The sequence below is a fragment of the Panthera onca genome, chromosome D4 (assembly GCF_046562875.1).
Source record: "Panthera onca isolate mPanOnc1 chromosome D4, mPanOnc1 haplotype 2, whole genome shotgun sequence".
NCBI classification, from domain to species: domain Eukaryota; kingdom Metazoa; phylum Chordata; class Mammalia; order Carnivora; family Felidae; genus Panthera; species Panthera onca.
The window spans coordinates 50,865,000-50,891,683 of record NC_138351.1 but is presented as its reverse complement, the minus strand read 5'-3'; the positions used below and the strand labels follow the sequence as shown (position 1 = coordinate 50,891,683).

Below are 26,684 nucleotides of genomic sequence, written 5' to 3'. Positions count from 1 at the left end.
TTTATTTATTTATTTATTTTTGTTTGTTTATTTTTATTTTTGAGAGAGAAAGACAGAGCATGAGCAGGGGAGAGGCAGAGAGAGAGAGAGGGAGACACAGAATCCAAAGCAGCCTCCAGGCTCTGAGCTGTCAGCACAGCCTGACATGGGGATTGAACCCATGGACCACAAGATCATGATCTGAGCTGAAGTTGGATGCTTAACCAACTGAGCCACCCAGGCACCCCTATTTATTTATTTTTGAAAGAGAGAGTAAGCAAGGTAGGGACAGAGAAAGAGAGAGAGACAGAATCCCAAACAGGCTCCATGGTGTCAGCATAGAGCCTGACATGGGGCTCGAACTCACAAACCATGAGATCGTGATCTGAGCTGAAACCAAAGTCAGTCACCTAACTGACTGACCCACCTAGGCACCGCTGAACTGTGGGTAGTTTTAGTTTACATGTGATTTGTATTCCACATGTTGATTTTTAAGTCGGTTGTTCATAACATAGTATACAGTATCTAAAATGTTATAAATGATATTAGGTTCTCAGACCAGTCCATAAATGATAATCCTAGTAGTATTAGTCTGAGTCCTGATTCATAGGAAATGGATTATAATACTAATTGTACTCACCTTAGTTTTGGGTCCCAGGAACTGAGACCGTGGTACAGGAGACAATAAAATGCTTCCTTTTTTCTTAGGTACAAGGGCCAGCTCTAAATAAAATTCTGAAATTAGCACTTTATTGTTAATGTTTTCCTGTTGTCATTTTTCATGTGCTAGTGCTCTTGTTTTATAAAGATTCCATATCCCTTCCTGCACTAAGACCTTATGTAGATCTTTTTTTCTTCTTTCACATACTTGATGCTCCTAAACTATCTCCTCTCCTCGTTCTTTTGCCCACTCACCTAATAAAGCGAATGTCAACCTGCATGTTCACTTAAACAGAATTATCAGACTGACTTGCTACTGAATCTAAATAATGTAACCCCTCCCAGTAGTTGCACTTGACAGGAAAAAAAAAACCTGTGTTTATTATCTGGGTATTCTGTTGGTGGAATTTCAGACTGTAGTACAAAAGACTGAACACATAATTATGGTCCTGTGTAAGCTGTTTTGTGGAGCAGAAGGCAGAAATTAGAGCAGCTGGCTCCATTTGGAAATCTTAATAACTGTGGCTTTTTTTGCTCTTCTGAAACTATAAGCATCTTTTTATATATATCTTTCACATATACCTTTTTGTAGATGCCTCTGATTAGTTTCCTAGAGATACTAACAAAACATACACTCACACACACCACACATTTGTAAAAGTGTAAGTGGAAATCTCTTTCCTTTGTGTCACTCATCACCTTTCAGTTCTCTTCTCCAGTAGGTTGTAAGCTTCAGTGGATACAAGCAATCTTATTCTCTGCTGGATCCCCAGAACTGAGTGCGCTATTTGACACATGAGTTAATGAACTCAGGGGTTCTTTAAAAGATTACCATTTGATGACTGTGGTTCTGTTAGCAACAGGAACAGTGGGAATTCTAGTGAATTTGTATAGGAACAGCAACTGATTATATGTGTATATTATTTAGGTTAGAGACCACCTGTAATTTCTCATTTTATATTTGAATTTTTAGTGATTTTAATATTTAAGTGCACAAGCTAAAATATAATACAGCAATAAAGACAAAACTTAGAGAATCACTGAAATGTTAATTTCTTAGTAGTCTTTTCCTACTGTAAGAGTTCTAATTTCTGTTATTCTGTCATGTGATGGCTTTGCTCTTTTGTTTTTTCTCCAAGCTTAGAGTCCTCTAATGTAAGCACTGTGCCATTTTTGAGATTCAAAATTCTGGCTTGGAGAGCCTGAGTGGCTCAGTCGATTAAGCGTCCGACTTCAGCTCAGGTCATGATCTCACAGTTTATGAGTTAGAGCCCTGCATTGGGCTCTGTGCTAACAGCTCAGAGCCTTCATGAAGCCTTCTTCGGATTGTGCATCTCTCTGTCTCTCTGTCTCTCTCTCTCTCTGCCCCTCCCCTGCTCACACTCTGTCTCTCTCAAAAATGAATAAATGTTAATTTTTTTTTTTTTTTTAAATTCTGGCATACTTCAGCTTTTCCTTTGTTTGCACGCACAGGTGGTGGTCGGTATGTTCCAGGATCTTCATCAGGATCTGCTAACACGCTGCCTGCGGCAGATCCTTTTACAGGTGGGATGCAGTTTCAATAAGTACATCTTTTTTCACTTACTGTGTAACATTTTGCATTGTATGGCTTTACATTTTGGAGATATCATCCAATTATTAATAATTCCCTTATCTATATTTCTAATTTTGATGGATCTCCTTTTCTTTAACTTCTAATTTTTGCCTTTTCCTGGAGTATTTTGTAGTTTTCCTCATGACTTTTAAATAGCATATTATTAGAACTCATCGTTTTCTCCAGTGGTCCTTCCTGCAAGGAGAGCAAGAGTCAGTAAGGGCATAGGTTTTAGAGTCAGATAGACCTTGGTTCAAAATCTGGCTCTACCACTTACTTGCTATGAGAAGTTGGCAAGTTGCTTAACCTGTCTGAGCCTATTTTTTTTATCTGTGAAATTAGATAATAGGGGAACCCACCAACCAAGACACAGCATGATTGCTATTACTGGCGAGATCCTACCGATCACAAGCCAAGAAGGAGCCATGTGAGTCCCTGATATTGGATGGAGCGGTGCAGTCAAGAAGTCTGTCTGGGCTTATTTTGCCTTAGCAAATGAAGGAGACAGTCCACCCAGCTACCCAGGATTAGTCTTCTAATCTGTTATTAATGGCCTTCGTGATGCCCTGGAAGTGTTGGTGTATCTCTTCAAAGTGACTTTATTTACCAAGGTATGCATGCCTCAGCATCAACACTACTGGGAAAATAATTGCCAAACTTGGACTTAAGTGCAGCTGAAGAAGTCTCTGTTTTCAGAACAGCTTTTGATATATTTTATGAAGCTGTGGTTGGATCTTCAGCCAGAGTTCCTGGACAATAGACCAAATTTGGGAAGAGATCCTTGGCATTTATGGTATCCACTGGCCTTGCCAAGATACAATCCTGTCTAAACCATAAATTGGAGCAGCACACAACCTTTGGTCACTGTCATGAATTTGTGAATCGCTGTCAGTGAGCTTCTTCTCTCCAGTGAATGAATTGGTGGCCCAGTTGCACGTAGCTGCACCCTGTGCATTGATAACCAATATACTGCACTAACCACCTATCAAGATCAAGCTAAATGTTGTGATGGCACAGTGGCTGTTAAGGAAATCTTTGATGACATAATGCAATTTGAAAAAGTAGTAACGATCTGAAGCGTAGATAAGATGATGACTTATTCAGACATAGTGATGCCCTAAAACTTAGAACATCATAGTTCCCGGATCTCATTAGCAGCTTTTTCTTGGAACAGAAAGAACATACCAAGCTTCGAACAATACCAACAAAATCAAGAGAATTCCTGGGGCCATCATAGCTGGAGTATGTCTCACTGTTGCATAATGTCAGTAACTCAGAAGATGCAGTGATTATGGAAATGTGCAAGATAGCATACTAAACATCCAAGAGAATTATGGAATTAGGATAACTGAACCACACTATTATAAAAAATAGATAACCATATTGAGATGTTAGGGAAATGAAATGGTATGGTACATGTAAAGTGTTTAGCAGAATGCCTGGACTGTGTTTAAGCCCTCGGTAGATTTTAGTATACATTCCTCCAATTTTGCCAGTAGCACTGGGGCCAAGAGTTTTCCCCATCTAGCTTATGACTTAAGGTCAGTGTTGATTCTCTTTTTTTTTTTTTTCCCCTTATTTATGTGGTTCCCAAACTTCTAATGTCAATTAGAATCATCTGGGATGCTTGTTTAAAGTATCAAAAGGTCCTTCACACAGAGATATTCTGATATACTAGATTGGTGAGGAGGTTAAAAATACTCATGCCCTGATCCCTCACCCATGGATTCTGATTAAATGTTCTTTGCTGTGGTTTGCTATTAAGTAATTTCAAAAGCTCCCTGTCAGTTTCTACAGTGAAGCCAGTTTGGAGAACCACTAGGCTGTTATGGGTGGACCCTGAAAATCTACATATTGAATAGGTGACTCCTTCAGGTTGTTGGGAGAACCACATTTAGAAAAGTGTAGGATTGGGATGCCTGGGTGGCTCAGTCAGTTAAGCGTCTAACTTGTGATTTTGGCTCAGGTCATGATCTCAGGGTCGTGAAATTGAGCCCTGTGTTGGGCTCCACAGTGGATGTGGAGTCTGCTTGAGATTCTCTCACTCTCCCTCTACCCCCGCCCCCTACTTGCATACTCACTCTCTCTCTCTCTCTCTCAAAATAAATGAATAATAATAATAATAACAAGTGTAGATTTACTTTGCCTCATAAGTAATGCCTTGGGCAAGTTATTTAGCCTTTTTGTAAAATATTGTTAATAATAATAGTATCTAATTAATATTTAAATGCATATATAAACATAAGATGCTTAGCATGCTAGCTAGCATATTAGTAAAAACTCAAAGCCTCTTATTCTGTGTTCTTCATTATTTTAATTAATCTATTTACATCTGCAGTTTTTGTTTTTCATTTTTTGTTTTGTTTGCTTTTCTGTATGTATTACACCCATTGTACCAACTCCTAGATATTAAATTCGGAGGGGTTAGAACAGTAGCTTATCTTTATTCATCCTATAAAGGCTGACCCAGGACTCTGAACATCTTCAAATCCTGCTGATTCTTTCTCTACATTTGTTTCTCATGTTCCTTTCTTTGTATTTTCAATGAGACATCCACAAGTAGGATCTCAGATGTGTGACAGAGCTATTTTCATACCATCTCTAAATCTTATATAATCTGTTTTTTGCTTATGTGCTAGTTAATCCTCTGTCTCTATTTCAGTAGGATGGTGTTCACATTTATTTTTTTTTTTATTTTTGTTTTTTTAAGATTTTCTTTTTGAGTAATCTCTACATCCAATGTGGGGCTCAAATTTACAACCCAAGATCAAGAGTTGCATGCTCTACCAACTGAGCCAGCCAGGTGCCCCATGTTCACATTTCATTATGGAAACCTTGTAATTTCTTCTCTCCAATCCACTAATGCTTTTTCACTTCATTAGCTTCTGTAATTATAATGTATAAGGCATCTAATGTTTACTTTGTAACTTGAGAATTTTAAGTCTCACAATTATTGGCACCAACTATATGTCAGGTACTGTTCTCAACATTTTTCTGTATTAAATTTACAGCCCATTTATTATCTATATAAAGATACCATTCTGGGGTGCCTGGGTAGCTCAGTTGGTTAAGAGTCGGACTTTGGCTCAGGTCATGATCTCATGGTCCATGAGTTCAAGCCCTGCATCGGGCTCTGTGCTGACAGCTCAGAGTGTGGAGCCTGCTTCAAATTCTGTGTCTCCCTCTCTGCCCCTCCCCCACGCAAGCTCTGTCTCTCTTTCTCTCTCTCAAAAAAATAAACATTAAAAAATTTAAAAAGAAAGTGGCGCCTGGGTGGCTCAATTGGTTGAGTGTCCAACTTCAGCTCAGGTCATGATCTCACAGTCTCTGAGTTCGAGCCCCGCATCAGGCTCTGTGCTGACAGCTCAGAGCCTGGAGTCTGCTTCAGATTCTGTGTCTCCCTCTCTCTCTGATCCTCCCCCGTTCATGCTCTCTCTGTCTCAAAAATAAATAAACATTAAAAAAAAAATTTAAAAAAGATGCCATTCTAAGGTGTGACTCCTAATGACAGTAAGTTATCGTGTGTAGAGAGCAACATTTTGAACTTTATAATTTGCAGTTACCTTTGCTTACTAGATGTATTAATTGCATTTTAGGCAGTGGTCGTTATGTGCCAGGGTCTGCCACTATGGGGACTACCATGGCTGGAGCTGATCCATTTACAGGTACATACTTTTCATTTCCTTTTCTTCTTCCCCTTTGTTGCTAGAGAACTTTTCATATAGTAGATCAAGACCAAACTTCTTGACCTGGCTTTTAGAGCGTTCTCAGAATTGTGTCATAGTGCATATTTAACTCACGTAGGAAACTTTAAAAAAGTACTTCAACCTCATCCCCAGAGATGTTCACTTGGTCTGTTACTGCTGTGCGTTGGGGCCTTGGCAAGGGTAGTTTTTATAATCTTATAATGTGATTCTAATGTGTGGCCAGGATTGAAAACTGCTATTCTGCTCTTATACGTTGGGTTTTCTCACTACCCTTATAAAAACTGAGCTTATTCCTCTCTGTCCTTTGTTTGTTCTTAATGTATTGAGAATTTTAGTCACTATGCTAAATATTATTCTGCTTAACAGGACTTACAAAACAAATCTGATTTTGTGATTTAGGCCTATGCTATTTGGCCTTCTCCTAAGCAATTAATTTTTCTTTTTATTCTTAGTATCTAGCCCAGAGTCTGACACATCTTACTTGTTCATCATTGTTGAATATAGGCAGACCTGCTTTCCTTTGTAAGGGTTGCTAGCAAAATGCAGAACTAAATTGTAAACCGCTTGCAAGTTTGACAGCTCTCTTTGACATATATTTTCCCCTACTTGTTATTTTCTACAAGAGAATAATATATGTATGACACATATGTTCTTGACCATAATAAAATGTATACTTATAAACCCGGCACTCTACTTAAGAACTAACTTGGTATATGATTTTTGTAAACTATTTTTTCATTGCAAAAGTAACACTGGCTGGTAGTTTTGAAGTAGATCATAGTGGACGAGAATGCTTCAATTCAGATCTCAATTTCACTACTTTCTACCTGTTTTACTATGAGCCAATTACTCTGTTTCTGTGCCTCTGTTTTTCTCATTTGTAAAGTTGAAGTAATATCTACCTCTTGGAGTTGTTAAGAGCTTAAAATGACAATATATGTAAATCACTTTATACAGAATAAATGCTTAGTAATTGTCAGCTGTACCTATTGCATTATAAAAGAGTCTAAAGTTAACAGTGCTGGGTGGCTCAGTTAAGTGTCCGACTCTTGATTTAGGCTCAGGTCATGATCCCAGGGTCATGGGATCGAGCCCCATGTTGGGCTCCATGCTGAGTGTGGAGCCTGCTTGAGATTCTGTCTCTTTCCCCCTCTGCTCTTCTTTGTGCATGCTCTCTCTCTCTTTAAAAAAAAAAAAAAAAAAAATTAATTAAATTAAAAACTTTTAAAGTATGAGAGATGTAGAGAATATGAAATGGAGAGGCTTTGTTTTACATTTAAGCTCCCATTCCAGAAACTAAAATTTATTATATCAACAAATATAAATAGTATATAAAATCTTACGATTTTTCTTTCTTTTTTCTGAAGTGCTTGTTTTATTGCATGCACTGAATAGTTATGTATCTCAATAATTGTAAAAACAAAGTCGTAGAGTTAGAAAAAAATCTCATTTTTTATTCTTTATGTTTTTCATCATCGTTTGTTCTGTGAATAGGCAATAGTGCCTACCGATCAGCTGCATCTAAGACGGTGAATATTTATTTCCCTAAAAAAGAGGCTGTCACTTTTGACCAGGCAAACCCTACACAAATATTAGGTAAGTGCATTTTAATTAAAAAGTTTTTTCACATATCCATAGACTTCTGTGTAGTGCAGTCAAGGCTGTTCTCCTCACATGAGCTAGGAACTGGGTTCTTACGTGATAGAGACTTCTGTTATTACACAACTGTGTCTACTACAAATACGCAGTCTCATAATGGACGCTTAATACTTGCAAGATGCCTCATACAAATATGAGGTTAATGCTTTATGATGCTTTTATTGATAAAAAAAACTAAAGGGGAAATCTAAATCCCATCTCCTAAGTTCTTAATGTTTTCAGGAAAAGAAAGTAATGAAAATGAATGAGTAAAGCACTTAAAAATAAAGATTATGCCTTTAAAAAATTAGTGGCCTTTAGAAATCATAATAAAAGGCTGTTCAGATTGCCCATTAAAAATGAAACTGCCAGCTGACTTTGATAGCTTTTTCTGTTAACTCATTTCTCTCAAAATAAAATGGCAGGTGGCTTTGGACTAAATACTACTAGCTCTGTTTGCCATTACTACCTCATGAGAATTAATTGAGATAAGATAACATATACATCTCAGTATAAGATATGGGTGTTTTGGTCAGAATTAACTTTCATACTATCTGTATAAAAATCATTAGTAAGTACTTTCTTACTTATTTTGAACAATACACATTCTCTTCCTTTTGCATCCCTTAAATAAACTGTTTTCAATATTTTGTTAGTGTTAAAATTTTTAATGCCAAAGGAAAGTTAAAGAGGTCAAGTTTCCAGTTATGATTGATAAAAATCTGTAAATTTGGACAATTTAAGCTTTTTGTGATGGGAACTTGAGCTTTTTTATTCTTTATAAGATTTTTGATGGGATGCCTGGCTGGCTCAGTTGGTACAACATGAGACTCTTGATCTCATGGTGATGAGTTCAAGCCCTCTGTTGGGAATAGAAATTACCGAAAAAGAAAAAAAAAAAAAGATTCTTGAGGAAGCAGTGTTGGATGACTCAAAGTAGCATTAGTGATGACAAGGATGCTAATATTGAAGATGCAGGAAAAGGGCTTAAAAAAATTGTTTCATGAAATGTAAATATGGTGACAAAAGGCAGCATTTGCATTAAATAGGTTTTTAAAGTAATGTCAAATATGCATATGGAACTTAGTCAATAAATTAAATATTATACACAGACATTTAACTCTTCAGTTATTTCATTGACAATCATAGAAGTAACATAAGTTGGCCAAAAGTTGTTATAAATTTTTCTTTGAGAATATAGAGGATTGACTTATAGTTGGTTATAAGGATGATACTGCTTTGAAAGCCAAAATGATTACAAGTATCTATTTTAAAACTCACTTGAAGCAGAAAGCCTCATAAGATCTTAGAAAATAATAAGTAAAATAAAAATCACCACAGTAACCTTTCATTTTTCTATAATGGGCTCAACTTAAAAATACTCCCAGGCCTTACCCTTATTTGACGGTCTTTGATAACTGCCATGAAAAGTCTCACCTCCCCATGGTGTGTGGTAGAATTCTCTTATTGCAAATTTTGGCACTTTTGTATTACATCTGGCTAATTACAGTTAGAGAATTTTCAAAGTCTGGGTTTGTGTTCTAGGTAAACTGAAGGAACTTAATGGAGCTGCATCTGAAGAGAAGAAGTTAACGGAGGATGACTTGATACTTCTTGAAAAGATACTGTCTCTAATATGTAATAATTCTTCAGAAAAACCCACAGCCCAGCAACTTCAGATTCTGTGGAAAGCTATTTACTGGCCTGAAGGTATGGAAACAGTCTTTAAAATGTAATTAGAGGGGTGCCTGGGTGGCTTAGTCAGTTAAGCCTCCAACTTTGGCTCAGCTCATGATCTCACGGTCCGTGGGCTCGAGACCTGCATCGGGCTATGTGCTGACAGCTCAGAGCCTGCAGCCTGACTAAGATGCTGTGTCTCCCTCTCTCTCTGTTTCTCCCCCGCTCACGCTCTGTCTCTGTCTCTCAAAAATGAACAAAAAAGCACTAAAAACATTTTTTTAAATGTAATTAGAAAACAAAGTATGTCTGTTCATTTCTGTCAGTATTACTGGTGTTTCCAGATTGAGTAAAAGTTACCCTGGGTACTTGTTATTCACATTGTGAGAAACTTCACAAAAAGGACTCACCACACCCCTGTAATTCATAGTCTTGATTTGTCACATGCCTTATGAGAATCTGAAAGGAACGGCATGTACCATGGCATGTACCATTTCGTATACTATTTCAGAGCATCTGTGGATCCCGGCAAGCCATCCAAGAGATGTTTTGTGACCTATTAACCCCAGGCTACAAACCTTTGCTATAATTTTGTTTTAACTCACTTAATACCTTTTAAATTCCAAAAGTGTCCTCTCCCTTATTATTTTTTCATGCTGTTGATTAGAGAAGAAAAATAATTTGTCCCACAAAATATCCATATTTTGGATTTGGGGGCCACTTAATGTGTTCCACTATCTCCATAGTTCCTGCTAGACATAATTAGATCCTGGTTCAATAGATTTTTTTTTTTTAAGTGAATATCCTTTATAAATGATGCCACATACTATCTTTATATCATAGGGCATATAATTTCTGGATTCCTTATTTTTAGTGATGTTAAGAAGATTATTGAGTGGCTACATTCAGATGGTGTCTGCCCAGTCTTTTGAATGTAAAGCTCTCCACCAATCTGTAAGCATGCTATTAGCATTTGTCAACTGGATTTCTGTAAAAAGCTTTTCTTCTTCAACTCTTTGGTCTTGTAGGATTTTTTAAAGCATCCTACATTACACGATTCATTCCACAAGGATATATTGAGTACTCCATATGTGTCAGGCTGTTTGATAGCCCATTTAAATTATTTTTAAAGTGTACACGATCTCATAGCAATAAATCCAGTCCCTATAAAAATGAAAAATCAGTTAACACAAGTTTTAGAAATATATATATTACATAAAGCACGCACATGGCTTTTAACATTTTCTAAAATGAGCATGTGTTAATGAAATAAGATTCTGAAAATTGAGTAACAGTCATAGGAATTTTCTGGGGTTTTATAAACATTAATGAATTTTTCTTTTTAACAGATATTGTCTTTCCTGCACTTGACATTCTTCGGTTGTCAATTAAACATCCCAGCGTGAACGAGAACTTCTGCAACGAAAAGGAAGGGGCTCAGTTCAGCAGTCATCTTATCAGTCTTCTGAACCCTAAAGGAAAGCCGGCAAACCAGCTGCTTGCTCTGAGGACTTTTTGCAATTGTTTTGTTGGCCAGGCAGGACAAAAGCTCATGATGTCCCAAAGGGAATCTCTAATGTCACATGCAATAGAACTGAAATCAGGGAGCAATAAGAACATTCACATTGCTCTGGCTACATTGACCCTGAACTATTCTGTTTGTTTTCATAAAGACCATAACATTGAAGGGAAAGCTCAGTGCTTGTCAGTAATTAGCACAGTCTTGGAAGTTGTACAAGACCTCGAAGCCACTTTTAGACTCCTTGTGGCTCTTGGGACACTTATCAGTGACGATTTAAACGCTGTACAGTTAGCCAAGTCTTTAGGTGTTGATTCTCAAATAAAAAAGTATGCCTCGGTATCAGAACCAGCTAAAGTAAGTGAATGCTGTAGACTTATCCTAAATTTACTGTAACAATGGGGACGGGAACTGAGATTTTAAATTGATTAGTGGTTTTTTCCCTCACATTTTACATGACTGATTACAGATGTTAAAAAAAAAAAAAAAAGGATGCTGTGGAATAAGTAAAATTTCAGATCTTGTAAAGTGGGGGAGGGTAAGAGGAGACAAAGAAGAAATAAAATTTTTGCACTGATGAACTGTGAGATTTTCCTGTGTGATGTGGGTAAGTTTTCAGGAGTTTAGAAACAAATTAAGAATGAGCTAAAATCAACAACAATGCAACTATTACAGTGGCATAATGTACATACCTCTGCTGCATGAAAGAAGATAAGAGCTTTTATTTATATAATTTACTCTTGCTACTTATATAATACCCCCAAACTGTTTTACTTGTTGGTGATTGTCTTTTATTTAATTTCTCCTCTACTCACTTCCATTGCTGATTCTTTCAACAACCCCAATACAAAGTACGTTATAATTTTCAAAAATTAAGTTCTAAATTATTCCATATATCCAAAAGATATGATTTCTTCATTTAAGTTACTTGTAAATAGAAATTGTATTTGTTTGATGGCTTATTTTTTATTTTGAGACAGACAGAGTATGAGCGGGAGGAGGGGCAGAGAGAGGAGACAGAGTCCCAAGCAGGCTCCATCTCACAAACCACAAGATCACGACCTGAGCCAAAATCAAGAGTTGGATGCTTCACCTACTGAGCCACCCAGGCACCCTGATGGTTCATTTTTACATGAAGGAAAAGCAACCTACTAAGCTGTGTTAGGTTGTGTATCACTTCAGATAGATGAGGCCCCAAACAAATTAACTCCAGGCTTGTGCTCCAGTTTCTTTTGCCCCTCTCTATTGGAGGTAACTTCATTATTCATTCCAGTTTTGAAATTAGTTCATTTTTGGTCATTTCCTTTGTCTCAAAAGGAATTTGGAATATGTTGAGTTTTCGAAAGCATTTGTGCAAGCCAGAACCATGCTATTTACAAGTCCAGAGCCTATCATGTGAAACTTACTATTTTTGAGTTCTTAACACTGGCCAGGCACTGTGGTAACCACTTTGATATTTAATTCCCAAAACCTCTTAAATGGAGGGTGATGTTGTCTCTATTTTCAGAAGTAAAGATAATAGGATGAATCATGATAGGAGAAAAAAAGAAAAGTACTATACTTCCTACAGAGAAGCATCCATATTTGTCTCTAAACATCATAGGAACTAGCAGAAAGAAGGAACCAATGCACTAATTACATAATTTAATGTCTAAGAGAACTTCAGTTTCTTAAGCATAACTAGGAAAGATCTTTTCACAAAGAGGACTTTGCGTAAAATTGTGAATAGCATTCTCAACATGGATCGTATACAGAACCATCAATTTGCTGGCTTTATTGCAGTCAAAGAATAATCCTTCTCCAATAAGAGAGGAAAGGTTTCCCATCATCTGGATTAATTCAAGGAAAAACTTTTGGAATATCAAAAGGAAATGGGTAAAATAGAAATAGAAGGAATGTGTATTTTGCTGAGTATTAAGTTGCAGTTTTCTGATATGTACCCAGACTTTAAAAAACCTCCATTAGGAATCTGTGCTTTACTTTTTGTTAAGTTTGGATTTAAGTGGTTAAGTCAAACTTAAATGGTGAAGTTAAGAATTTAATCCAGGTCAGCCTGATTCCGTTCCAATACACTGCTTTTCTTGTTAACATTTCCAGTCTAGCATGCAGTCACAAGTACAAACAATTTATCTACAATATTTTTAAATACTAGGTAGGACCTTTCAATGATGGGAGGAACTAAGAACATGAGTTGACTCTTCAAAATAATAAGGGGTGGCAAATTGTAAACACTGTTTGCTTCTTTTACTGTACAAGTCTTTTTTCAACAACTTTTATAATATCAGTATTTCATGTTTATTGAAGAAAAATTACAAAAAACAGTTTAGCAAAAAAAAAAGATAATCCCATTTGAAAAATAAGTGTTGTATGATGGTTTTGTGATATTTTAAAGTCTTTTTCAGTTAAACTTTTTAAATGATTCCCTTATTATTTTTTTGTAAATATAAAAACATACATTCATTGAATAAAACACACACATCAAATAAAACTTGCCTGTAATCTGACTACCAGAGAAAACCATTAACGTCTTTTGGTGTATCAGTAGGTATGTAAACGTGTTGTTTTTTTCTGAAAGGATTGTGTGATACACATTGTTCAGTAACCTGATTTTTAAGCTTAATATAGTATACATCCACCCTAATAAATACAGTACATTATATGGATATATCCATTTCCTATTAGCCGATGTTTTCAATTTTCAACTGTCAGTGCTCAAATAAAAAAAAAAGTATCTTACTAGTTCCTTAGGCTACATTTTATACATAGAATTGGTGGGTCAAGTTATAACAATGTACGTGTTTAGACTTGATACATGCTGTCAAGTCACTTCCAGTGGTAAAAGTCTTGGAGTTAATGTCTTTCATGTTGCATTTAAAACACAGTTGCCTGCAAAAGAGATGTATCATTGTCTTGATTTCACAACTATTATCCTCCATCTGGCCTTACATTTTTTTTTTAAGTTTTTTTTTTTTAACTATTATTTCTTTTTGAGAGACAGAGACAGAGAGTGTGAGTGGGGTGGAGGGGCAGAGAGAGAGAGAGAAAGGATCCGAAGCAAGCTCCAGGCTCTGAGCTGTTGGCACAGAGCTGGATGCGGGGCTTGAACCCACAACCTTGAGATCATGACCCGAGCCAAAATCAGAGGCTCAACCAACGAAGCCACCCAGGCACCCCTGGCCTTATATTTTTTAAATGAGCATGCTTCTATTGTGGTTCTCCCCCCAAATTCCAATCCCCCCACCCCCAGCCCCTGATATTAGCAGAGTTTATAACTAAGTAGCAATACAATGAATTTTTTACCTACCTCATAATCCTTTGAAGTGATGGAAGAAGCATAGTGAAAAAGATTCTTCACAAATTCTGGGGATGAGACTGGGAAATAGCTTCCTTAACAGTTATCACTGTTTATCTTCTGGTTATTTTGTTAAGAAATGATAAAATGTATAGAGAATCATTTGTGATGTATCATACTTTGTAAAGGTCTTGAGATATAAATTGATTAGGAAATGTTACTCAATCTTAAAAAAAAATTCTAATCTAACTTCTAGTATATTTTTCTATAGAAAATGATATACTGTGTTTGGGCTGCTACAAAAAAAATCCAACAATAGATTGGATGGATTAAAAACAAACATTTATTTCTCAACATTCTGGAGGCCAGGAAGTCCAAGACGATGGTGCCAGCATATTTGGTGTTTGACAAGAGCCCATTCCTGTTTTTTGCATGGCAGAAGGAGAGAGATGGGGTCTCCCCATTCATGAGGACTCCACCCCCACTAATCATCTCCCAAAGGCCCCATCACATTGGGGATTAGGTTTCAATACAATGAATTGCGGGGGGGGGGGTGGTGTATAAATACAATTTTGAATATTTTTTCATTTAACAATATCTTTCCATGTGTTTTCCTTCAATTTTTTTTAAATGAACATGTTCATACATAGAAGTTCAAAGAGTACAGTGAACACTCATGGACTTGTCAACTAGGTTCTAAAGTTGTTAACATTGCTATATTGGCTTTATCTCTTTCTTTTGAAATTATTTAAAAGTAAATTACAGACATTACACTTATCAACCATATACTTCAATTTGTATCTTCTAAGAACAAGGACATTCTAAGGAATATTATTTGTAACCATAATATTGTATTTAAGAGAATCAGTAATTTCCTAATATCTAATAACTAGTCCACATCCAAGTTTCCTTGTTGTCTCATAATATCTTTTATCACTTTTTTTTTAATGTTTGTTTTTGAGAGAGACAGACAGACCATGAGCAGGGGTGGGGCAGAGAGAGGGAGACACAGAACTTGAAGCAGGCTCCAGGCTCTGCACTGTCAGCACAGAGCCCAACACAAGGCTCAGACTCATGAATTGTGAGATCACGACCTGAGCCGAAATTGGATGCTCAACTGACTGAGCGACCCAGGCACCCTTATCCCTTTTTTTAAAAGATCTAATATAAATAATCAAGGTTTATGTATGGTATTAATTTGGTTATGTCTCTTTGGTATCTTAATCTAGAACAGTTCCTCCATTTTTATTTTTAATATCATTGACTTTGAAGTGTTTAGGCAGTCCAGAACACAAGGTACCCCAATTTTATATTTTTAAAACATATTCCTGTAACTTCCATATTAAGTATTTACTGTTGCTTAATAGATTACCCCAATACTAAAGTGGCTTAGAACAACACACATTTATTATCTCAAATTTTCTGTGAGTGAGGAATCCTGGCCCAGCTTAGCTGGATCCTCTGTTTCACATGAAGCTGCCATCAAAGGTATCAGCCAAGGCTGAGGTCTTATCTGAAGGCTCCACTGGGGAAGGATGCAGTTTCATGCCCACTTACATGGTCAGTTTCAGTTCTTTTCAAGTCATTGGATTGAAGACTTAAATTCTTAGTTGGCTGTTGGCCAGAAGCTGCCCTCAGTTTTTCTGCTTTATAGTTTTCTCTGTCATGGTAAGTGGTTTTATCAAAGACAGCAAGGGAGAGAGTCTGCTAGCAGAACCAAAGTCAGAATATTTACAATCTAACCACAAACATGCCACCCCCTCAACATCAAGGTATTCTATTGGTTGAAAACAAGTTGCTCGAGGAGAGTGGATTACACAAGGCTGCGAATATCAGAAAAAGGGATCACTGGGTGGCTCAGTCAGTGGAGCATGAGACTTCGGCTCAGGTCATGATCTCATCGAGTTCGAGCCCCGTGTCGGGCTCTGTGCTGACAGCTCAGAGTCTGGAGCCTACTTCAGATTCTGTGTCTCCCTCTCTCTCTGCCCGTCCCCCACTCATGCTCTGTCTCTCTCTGTCTCAAAAATAAATATAAACACTAAAAAAATTTATTTTTTAAAAAAAGAAAAAGGGATCACTGGGAGCCTTCTTAAAATCTGCCTGCCATACTTATTTCTTATAAATTAAAAGCTAAATCCAAAGGCTCGGTTAGATTAAGCTTAAAGTACTGTGGCAAGAATACTTCATAGGTGCGTGCATTTTTTTTTTACTTGATTGCATCATATCTGTGCTTCTTTAAAGTTTATGTTTCCCTTACCATAACTAAAGGAGGTTAGGAAGACAAAACAAGGCATAATTGGCCTATTTGCCATATGCATAAGCATTTTTTTAAGATTTTTTTTTTAATGTTTATTTTTGACAGAGAGAGACAGAGCATGAGCGGGGAAGGGGCAGAGAGAGAGGGAGGCACAGGATCAGAAGCAGGCTCCAGGCTCCAAGCTGTCAGCACAGAGCCTGACACTGGGCTTGAACTCACAGACTGTGAGATCATGACCTGAGCCACAGTTGGACACTCAACTGACTGAGCCACCCAGGTGCCCGATGAATGTTTTTAAAAAGTTTTCTCATCTTTCTATATTTTCTTTTCCTTTTTTAATGTTTATTTTTGACAGATAGACAGAGCATGAACAGGGGGTGGGAGTGGGTGGGCAGAGACAGAGGGATACAGAATCTGAAGCAAGCTCCAGGCTCTGAGCTTCAGCACAGAGCCTGATGCAGGGCTTGAATCACGAACAGCAAGATCATAACCTGGGCTGAAGTCGGCACTTAACCGACTGAGCCACCCAGGCACCCCCTATATTTTATTTTTTTAAGTGATTATCATGTTTTTACTTGTTTAATGTTTAAAATTAGGGTACTTGTTTTCTGGAGGTACTAAGACAGGATCTTGACTTTGACGGCAACAAGTAAACCACTTTGGTGCCTCTCATGGAGGAAAAGGGTCTTGAGAATACAGTGAGTAATGGAAGTTTTAAAGAGGAGAGAGCTGGGGTGCCTGGGTGGCCCAGTTGGTTAAGCGCCCAACTTCGGCTCAGGTCATGATCTCAAGGTTTGTGAGTTCAAGCCCTGAGTTGGGCTCTGTGCTGACAGCCCAGAGCCTGCAGCCTGTGTCTCCCTCTCTCTCTGCCCCTCCCCCATTCACTCTCCCCACACCCCCAAAATAAATAAACATTAAAAAATTTTTAAAAATAAAATAGAGAGCTGACTAACGCCCTTCTGTAAAGCAGGTAGGCTGATACTGGTCCTAAGCCTTATATGATGAGGTCCTGGGACTTAAAGCTTGACCTTGGGGCTCCTGGACACATTATAATAAATCAGAAAAGTAAAAACGCACAAATGGCAATAATACTTTCATCAGATTTAAAGGCATATGATCTAGTAATACTTACAGGATAGATTGTAACTGACTTTAAAGCAAACCAGTTAAGTAACATTGCAAAAAAACAGAGAAATTTAAGTAGACTAGATAGCATGAATTAACTTTTTTTTTTTTTTTTTTTTTGACAGAAACAGAGAGAGCGTGAGCGGGGAGGGACAGAGACAGAAAGACAGAGAGGATCCCAAGCAGGCTCCACACTGTCAGCACAGAGCCTGACGTGGGGCTCCAACTCATGAAACTGAGATCCTGACCTGAGCCAAAATCAAGAGTCGGACGCTTAACCGACTGAGCCACCCAGGCACCCCAGTGTGCATTAAGCAATTACTTTATACTAGTTCTAAGTTTATCCTCATCATCCCTATGGGGAAATTACTGTTAGTAATTTTACTTTTACAAGTGAAGAAACTCAAAAGAGTCAAGTAAATCTTTCTGTAACAAGTCACTAGCAAGAAAACAATGGAGAAGAGAGTAATATTTAATAAATTTAATAAGTTTATTTAATAAATGATGTTGACAAAGCTGGATATCAAGATGAAGAGAAATATCAATTTGTGCTAGGCACTTCACTTTATCATAATAGCAACTATGGTGTTTGGTACTTGCTTACATGTTTGATACACAGAGCTGAAAGTCGCCTGAAACAAACTCTAAATCACATTTCTTTCATTCGTGTGTTTTCAAAGGAACTAATAAATTCAAGAAATGTTTGCTTATTTTTATGTCATTTAAATTTTTCAGTAGTAAAAGTGACCAGAGATGCAGTGTAATATAGTGAAAAAATACTGGTTTTGGGGTTTAAAGGCATACATTTCAATGACATTTCCACTTGCTATGGAGTTAAGTTGCTTGATCTCAGCCCCAGGTTAATCAAAGTTACATTAGGATTTCATAAAATAGAATAAAATATGTAAAATGTCTGCAACCTAATGAGTACTTACCAAGCATTGCTTGGTAAGATAATATAAGGCTACCACCATCTTTAACAATAAAAGTGACTGCTGTATACAAGGAACATTTAGACCGGGAAGAAAAGTATTTGATTTTATTGCTACTGTGAAAAAAATGCCCATTAGAGGGTATCCTGATGATATTTTGTAAAATTAGTTGTTTGGAACTCTGAACACACAGATATCCTTACACCTCATTTAAACTTCCTATAATACCACAGAACCTCACCACGAAATATAAAAATGTTTCTGTTGGAATATAAGAATCGTATCTACCCACACTATAGCCCTGGCATTGAATAGTGACTCATGCAATATCAAGCTAGTTTTGAAGACCCTTCTCATGGCTAGCAGAGAAATACAGGACAGGGGGCTTTAGAAAGTGTGCCTATGAGGTAACCATAGCCTCAATAATACTGTTCAACAACTAACAACAAAAACAATAGCATTTATTTTGCTAAGAAGTTACTGGGTTCTTCTTAGTATAGGGTTGGCTGATCTGACTGGACTCATTCACGTCTGCAGGTTGGCTGAGGACTCTGCTTTAGGCTAGACTTGACTGGATAGTTTAGCTTGGCAGCTCAGCTCTTTTTGTCTCTCATCTTTCTCTTGGGACCAGTGCGCTAACCTGAGTATATCATTTTCATGGTAATGGTGGAAGCACAAGAGTAAACCATCATTATTATAATTTTTTGGTTGTTTCTTTTGTTTTGTTGTTTTTGTTTGTTTGCTTTTTAAGTAGGCTCCATGCCCAAAGTGGGGCTTGAGCTCAAGACCCTGAGATCAAGAGTCATATGTTCTACCCACTGAGCCAGCCAGGTGCCCTTGTTTTGTTTTGTTTTGTTTTGTTTTGTTTTGAAACATTTATTTATTTTTGAGAGACAGAAAGAGCATAAGCAGGGGAAGGGCAAAGAGAGAGGGAGAGAGAGTTTCCAAAACAGGCTCAGTGCTGTCAGTGCAGAGCCCAATACCGGCTAGAACTCATGAGCCATGAGAACATGACCTGAGCTGAAGTTGGTTGCTTAACTGACTGAGCCACCCAGGTGCTCCTGTTTTTTGTTTTTTTTAAATGCTGCGCTTGCTATACATCTGCTAACATTCTTTTGGCCAGAGTAAGTCATATAGTCAACTCCAATGGCAGGGAATTACATGTCTTGCCTGTAGTGGAAGGACACTGCCAAATCACATGGCAAAGGGCATGAATACAGGGAGAGGTGAAGAAATGGTGCCCTTAAATGCAATTTACCACGGTGGTGATTTGGAAAAGAGCTCTGTATGGATCCTGAACTTCTCAGTTCAGAATTTAATATTGCATTCTTAGTATATGCCAGGCCCTGTATTAGGTGGTCAGACTACAAAGATACATAAGACACCGCCTCTGTTCATGAGAACTAACAGTATATTGAAGAAGATACTGAACAAATACCCGCAGTCAAGAGTTCTGGATGCTCTGTAGGAAAGACAATGTCTAACAAAGGTATTAGTATTTCATTTTAACAGGATTAAGAAATGAAGTGATTTGGAACGGTTTTAAACAAGAAGTGATACTTAAAAAGAATTTTAGATTTAACAAGATGTGTGGAGGTGGGGTCGTTGAACAGGCCTGGAGGGTATATTTCTGGGAAAGATATGAGCTACAGAGAAAAATGCTGTGCAGATCATGAAAGGTCTTCTTACATGTTGTATGTTGTTTTCATTAGGAATCTGGGTTGCAAGAGAAAGAAACCAATTCAAATGAGCTTAATGAAAAAAGAATTGTTTGTTCATTGATACGAAGATGACAGTATCAAGGACTCCCTGTGTCTTGTTTCAGCGTGTCTTTTGTTGGTCTCATTCACGTAGGATCCTTCATAAGACAGAGAATGTGACAACTAGAACCTATGAGGTAATTTATTCACTGTTCATTTAAGTGGAAGATTGAATTTCTTACCTAAGTGTTTTTACATAAAACTCAGAGAAGCACTGATTGGCCCTAGCATTAACACCTATATATGCCAGGCCGATCACTGTGATAAATGCTGAGTTGCTGAAGAGCAGCTATAAAAAAATGGCTTATAAATCCCAATCTCTGTCCACCCTCCCATATATTTGTTCCAGGACAGAAAAGCAGGCCTGCATTTGTTTGCCGAGCTGTAATTCCGTAACAATACATAGTGCTGAGTCTCTTAAACGCTATAATATTCTATTGAAGCATATGAAACTGTCAACATTCAATCAGTTTTGACCTCCAAAAAAGGCAATTTCATATGATTCAACCTAAATAGACAATGGCCTTTCTCTGGCTTTAAGCCAACCAACCTTGTGATGTGTCTATGACATGTTCATACCATGAATCAAAGTCCTGTCCCTGTTCTCTGCACAGCAAAACTCTATGCAGAATTATCTGGTTTCTGTTAGAAAGCTGTTTGTACCTATTGTTCCAAAGCCCGTGTGACGTCAGCGTCACAGCAGCAGCTAACTCCATATAGCTAAGTCTCTCTGCCCTGTGATGAGGAAGCACTGAACTATTCCCAGCAAAGCTCCTACTGACCTCCTTAATTAAAGACTAGTTTCTGGCCATTAATCTCACGAGGTGCTTTTACTCTCATAATATAATGAGTTCATATAATTCTGGATAAATCTGGTTCTCCATCTGAAACTATGCAATCATCCACTCATTTATTCAATAAATTTGTATTAGGAACCAACTATGCAGGGAATTGCGTGTGTGTGTGTGTGTGTGTGTGTGTGTGTGTGTGTGTGTGGAAATATTTTATTAAGGGTATTTGGGTAGTGGGCATACAAAAGTGAATAAAACAAAGTCCTTGCTTTCATGGAGCTTACATTCAACTGAAAGGAGACAGACAAATAAATGCATGTATAGCGGTGTTAAGAGCACTGAAGAAGGGGCCCCCGGGGTGGCTCAGTAGGTTAAGTGTCTGACACTTGATCTCGGCTCAGGTCATGACCTCATGGTTCATGGGCTCAAGCCCCATGTTGGGCTCTGAGGTGACAAGTGTGCAGCCTGCTTGGGATTCTCTCTCTTTCTCTCTCTCTGCCTCTTCCCTGCTCACATGCATATGCTCTCTCTCAAAATAAATAAATAAACTAAAAAAAAGCACTGAAAAAAAAATTAAGCAGAGTAAGAAGAATGTACAATGCCAGATTGAGTGAGGATGGAAGCACTTCCTGTTGTGTATTTCCTTTGGTTTGTTTCTCCCCACTAGAATATACACTAATGAAGGCATGGGTTTTGTCTATTTTGTACTTTTCCCTAGCACCAGTGATCAAAACAATGCCTTTGTATTCTAGAACCAAAATATGGGAGAGTGGACAAAAACTGGGATTCATCTGTCAAATTGGTAAGTTCCTCAGCCACCTAGCTGAAGTGCCCTGACTTCTGGTCCAGCCAAAGAAATATGGGAACTATTGTCAGGTTGCTGTAGAATGAGGTAAAAACCAAGAAGCTTTTCAACTGACTTTATTAAGGAATAATTTGCACCTAGTAATTAATAAACAACTAGCTTTATCCAGGCTGACACACTCCAGTTTAGGTTTATATCAGTCAGCTCAGGCTGCCATAATGAAGCACCGAGGACTGGGTGGCTTAAACAATAGGAATTTATTTTCTCTCAGTTCCAGAGGCTACAGGTACAAGATCAAGGTGTCGGCAGGATTGGTTTCTGGTGAGATCTCTCTTCCTGGTTTGTAGCTGGCCTGTTCCCTTCTCACACTAGCCTCTCCTCTGTGTGCTCACAGAAAGAGGGAGGTGGGGCTTGGAGGGGAGAGGGGAAAGGATAGAAGGGGACCAGGTGGGGGCCAGGGGGAGAGAAACCTTTAGTATCCATTCCTTTTATAAGGACACCAGTTTTATCTGATTAGGGATCCAACCCTCAGGACTTCATTTAACCTTAATTACTTCCTTAAAGGCCCCATTGCAGGGGCGTCTGGGTGGCTCAGTAAGTTAAGCGTCTGACTTTGGCTCAGGTCATGATCTTGTGGTTTGTGGGTTCGAGCCCCAATTCCAGCACGGTGCTGACAGCTCAGAGCCTGGAGCCTGCTTCAGATTCTCTGTGTCTCTCTCTGCCCCTCCCCTGCTTGCGTGCACGCTCTCTCTCTCTCTCAAAAATAAATAAAAACATAAAAAAAAAAAAGGCCCTATCTCCAAGTATAGATACATTTGGGGTCAGGATGTTAACATATACATTTTGGGGGGACACAATTCACCCCATAACAAGGTTACAAACATTATGTTATTATATGTTTTTATTTATGAGCATAATACTTTCAGTCCTTTCAGGTAAGATACTTAATGAGGCCAATATGGAACTCCTAAGAGCATAATATGCTCAACTTCAGCATTAAACTTACAAGGCAAAACTAAGGGTGGGGCCAGGGGGTGGAGCCAGCTGTTTCCCCAGGGCTGGAATCTCCCCAGCTTTGGAATTTTAGACACTTATTAAATAGCTGTTGAATGACAGAGATAGGGGATATGGTCAAAGGGAAGTTTCTTTTTTTTTTTTTTTAATTTTTTTGATGTTTTATTGTTTATTCTTGAGACAGAGAAAGCACGAGCTGGGGAGGGGCAGAGAGAGAGTCAGGAACCGTAGCAAGCTCCATGTTGACAGCAGAGAGATGTGGGGCTTGAACTCAGGAGCCCTGAGATCATGACCTGAGCCAGTCACTTGCTTAGCCAACTGAGCCACCCAGGTGCCCCAAAGTGAGGTTTTTTAAATTGCTTTCTGTCACTCAAGTGAAAGATACAGGATTACTATCACTTAGTTAGTGTTGCCTCAGGCCCTATCTTTATTCTTCTGTGGCCAAAAGCCCCTGCTGAGACAAATCAACCCTGCCAAATGAGGACACTTTTTAAAAAATGTATTTGTGATCCTGATTTTTTTTTTTAATTTTTATTTTTGAGAGGGAGAGAGCGAGAGCAGTGGAGGAGGAGGAGGAGGGAGAGAGAGAGAGAGAGAGAGAGAGAGAGAGAGAGAGAGAGAGAGAGGATCTGAAGCAGGCCCTGCAGTAACAGCAGAGAGCCCAGTGTGAAGGTGGAACTTATGAACCGTGAGTGAGATGACGACCTGAGTCAAAGTCAGACCATTAACCGACTGAGCTACTTGATCTTGATTTTAAAACCTGTCTTGTGTTTAGATCCAAAATCCTCCCCAGCAGCCCACAAAATCTAACCCTGACACAGCTGTGACACATACTCAGTTTTCAAAAACTCACTCAAATCCTTTACTTGTCCCTCATGCACTCAATGCAGAAAATATATAATCTTGAGAAATACTCCCTAAAGTCTCTTCAGTTGTCTTCCATTTGCTGCCCTCAGGCACTGCCGAAAATGCAAAATCTTTTGCGCATTTCTTGCCTCAAATTTTTTTAAAAAAAAATTTTTTTTTTTTTTAACGTTTATTTATTTTTGAGACAGAGAGAGACAGAGCATGAACAGGGGAGGGTCACAGAGAGAGGGAGACACAGAATCTGAAACAGGCTCCAGGCTCTGAGCTGTCAGCCCAGAGCCCGATGCGGGGCTCGAACCCACGGACCGTGAGATCATGACCTGAGCCGAAGTCGGACGCTTAACCGACGGAGCCACCCAGGCGCCCCTCAAATTCTTTTTGAGGGGAAGGGCAGAGAGAGAATTCCAAGCAGGCTCAGCACTGTCAGCGTGGGGCTTGAACTTGCAAACTGCAAGGTCATGACCTGAGCTGAAATCAAGATTCAGTAGCTTAAACGACTGAGCCACCCTTGCATCCCACCTCAGTTTCTTTCTAAACATGGCCTGGGATTTCCTGACCAATCCTGTGCACTCCTGAACTCTTCTTGTTTTCCTGTCCTTCAAAAACCAAGACCTACTCTGAAAAGGCAATTTTTGAGGAAGGGAGGGAGAGAGAAAAGATAGGAACACTGATATTCCAATAATATTTTTCCCTGTTCCTCTCTCCCATCTCACCAATATAAATAATTAACATACATTTATTAGGTCAACACACTGATTTCAGTAGATAAATGGTTAACCTTATTAGCACTTGATAATGAGGAAATAGTGTTCCAACCAATGGTGGTCAACATTGTAAATCAAAAGATATAAATATGTTTACTGTAGCATTATTTACAATAGCCAAGATATGGAAGCAACCCAAGTGTCAATTGAAAGATGAATGGGTAAGTGTATATACACACACATACACACATAGTGGAATATTATTCAGCCGTAAGAAGGAGATCTTGCCATATGCAACAAGATGGATGGATCTAGAGGGTATAATGCTAAGTAAAATAAGGCAGTCAGAGAAAGACAAATACCATATGATTTCACTCATATGTGGAATTTAAGAAAAAATGAGCAAAGAAAAAAGAGTCAAACAATCCCCCCTCAAAAAAAAAAAAAAAAAAAAAAAACCCACCAAAAAACCCAGACTCTCAGATCCAGAGAACAAACTGGTGGTTGTCAGAGGGGAGGTAGGTGGGGGTGCATATGAAATAAATAAAGGAAATTGAGAGAACATTTATTTATTTATTTTTAACAGAATCTCTTTAATGTTAATTTATTCTGAGAGAGCGAGAGGGAGCATGAGCAGGGGAGGGACAAAGAGAGAAGGAACAAGAGAATCCCCAGCAGGCTCCATGCTGTCAGCTCAAAGCCCACACAGGGTTCAATCTCATGAACTGTGAGACCATGACCTCTGTGGAAATCAAGGGTGGATGCTTAGCCGACTCAGCCATTCAGGCGCCCCGAGAGTACACTTACCTTAATTAGCATTGGGAAATGTATAGAATTGTTGAATCATTGTATTATACCCCTGAAACTAATATAACACTGTATGTCAATTATACTTGAATTAAAATAAAATAAAAAATGCAAGTTAATCTCTATTATATATTAGATTTAGGTTTCAGTGTATGGGTGACATTTTAAGTTGGACTAATCTTCAAAAGAATCTATTAGAACAAGAAAAATAAGGTGCTGATCAATTGTTTTGGCGGGACAAAATACGATAAGGAAAATCGTGTAAATTTTTTCCTTAAGCTGTTCAGAGCCGCATTATTGTAAAACGTAACAGACTGTCAACAACCTAAACACCAGCACTTGATTATCAGGTAAATAAATTGAGAAAGAATACGGCGAAGTACTAGACCCAAATAGTTTTAGAAGTGAAAAGGAAACATGCCTAACAATTACTGTTAATGGGGAAAAACAAGGAGGCACAAGACCCTAGGTACAATTCCCTAAAATACACTTCAAAAAAAGATTCCCCGCTGATGATAATGATGATGAGATTTTCCCTAAGTTCTCTATTCTTCTAACGTTTTAGTGTCATAAATAAAAATTGGAAGACAAATGAAAAACGAGAACAAAAACTACACCTTTACCTTACTGTGTATTTGTATACGACAACATTTGAAAGACGGTCTCAATAAGGCAAAGAGCTCTTGTAAAGCTCCACGTTCCGTCCTTTGCAGAGGCAAGGAAACCCGAACGTGACCCGACAACCTGCGAGTCTTTCAACAAACTCAAGCCAACCTTCACGGCTCGCCCTGGAAGCTCGGTGGGTCCCGGCACGCCTTCCAGAAACGCCTCCCGGCCTCTGCGACGAGGCCGGAAGTGACGCACAAGCTGCGACGCCCGTGCTGGCAGTCCGCTGCCGCCGCCGCCGCCGCCGCCGCCGCCGCAGCCGCCGGAGCGCGCTTTAGGTAGCTTCAGAGACGGCGGGCTTTCCCTGGATGGTTGCAGCAGGAGGATCATGACGGGGAAGAAGTCTTCCCGGGAGAAGCGGCGTAAACGAAGTGGTCAGGAGGCGGCCGCATCGCTCGCGGCACCGGACCTGGTGCCCGCCCTCGCCAGTAGCGGCAGTGGAAGCACCAGCGGCTGCGGGAGTACCAGCGGCTGCGGGAGCGTCACCTGCTGTGGGAACACCAGCTTCAGTGGAAGTGTCACCGGCGGTGGGAGCGGCGGCAGCTGCTGGGGCGGGAGCAGCGTGGAGCGCAGCGAGCGCCGGAAGCGGCGGAGCACTGACTCATCTTCCAGCGTCTCGGGGTCCCTGCAGCAGGTGCGTGCGCGTCCTTTTCGCTGCTGTCTGAGCGGCTGCATTCTCCCAGGAAGGCGGACGGACGGAAGGCTGGATGTGACGGCGGATGGAGGTCTCGTTGTAGCTCAGCGCTGCGACCGCGAGCTTCCACCCGGTCTTGAGGTTCATTTTCCTAAGTACCGGTGAACCTCATACTCCCAAGTCTTTAAAGTTTCTGATTTGCCGATTGTCTAGCTCTTTGCGTTTGGCCCCTTCCACTCCTGTGACAATCTGTCTG

The 26,684-nt window shown here is 39.0% G+C and overlaps 2 protein-coding genes across 4 annotated transcripts in view; both read left to right on the top strand.

The window, feature by feature from the left end:
* Positions 1-12,348, top strand: part of PLAA (phospholipase A2 activating protein) — a 41,078-nt gene extending 28,730 nt beyond the window's left edge. Inside the window, exons 10-14 of one of the 2 annotated variants that reach the window (XM_060609621.3) lie at positions 2,113-2,184; positions 5,830-5,898; positions 7,435-7,536; positions 9,124-9,288; positions 10,605-12,348. In XM_060609621.3, coding sequence (XP_060465604.1) covers positions 2,113-2,184; positions 5,830-5,898; positions 7,435-7,536; positions 9,124-9,288; positions 10,605-11,170 — 974 coding nt within the window. In that variant the 3' untranslated portion in view covers positions 11,171-12,348. The remainder of the gene's footprint in view (positions 1-2,112; positions 2,185-5,829; positions 5,899-7,434; positions 7,537-9,123; positions 9,289-10,604) is intronic. The other variant, XM_060609622.3, reaches the window with a different exon arrangement.
* A 13,656-nt stretch (positions 12,349-26,004) lies between these two features.
* CAAP1 (caspase activity and apoptosis inhibitor 1) overlaps positions 26,005-26,684 on the top strand; it is a 52,399-nt gene continuing 51,719 nt past the window's right edge. Inside the window, exon 1 of one of the 2 annotated variants that reach the window (XM_060609625.3) lies at positions 26,005-26,428. In XM_060609625.3, the coding sequence (XP_060465608.1) occupies positions 26,123-26,428 (306 nt within the window). In that variant the 5' untranslated portion in view covers positions 26,005-26,122. Of the gene's footprint in view, positions 26,520-26,684 lie in introns of both variants that reach the window. The other variant, XM_060609626.2, reaches the window with a different exon arrangement.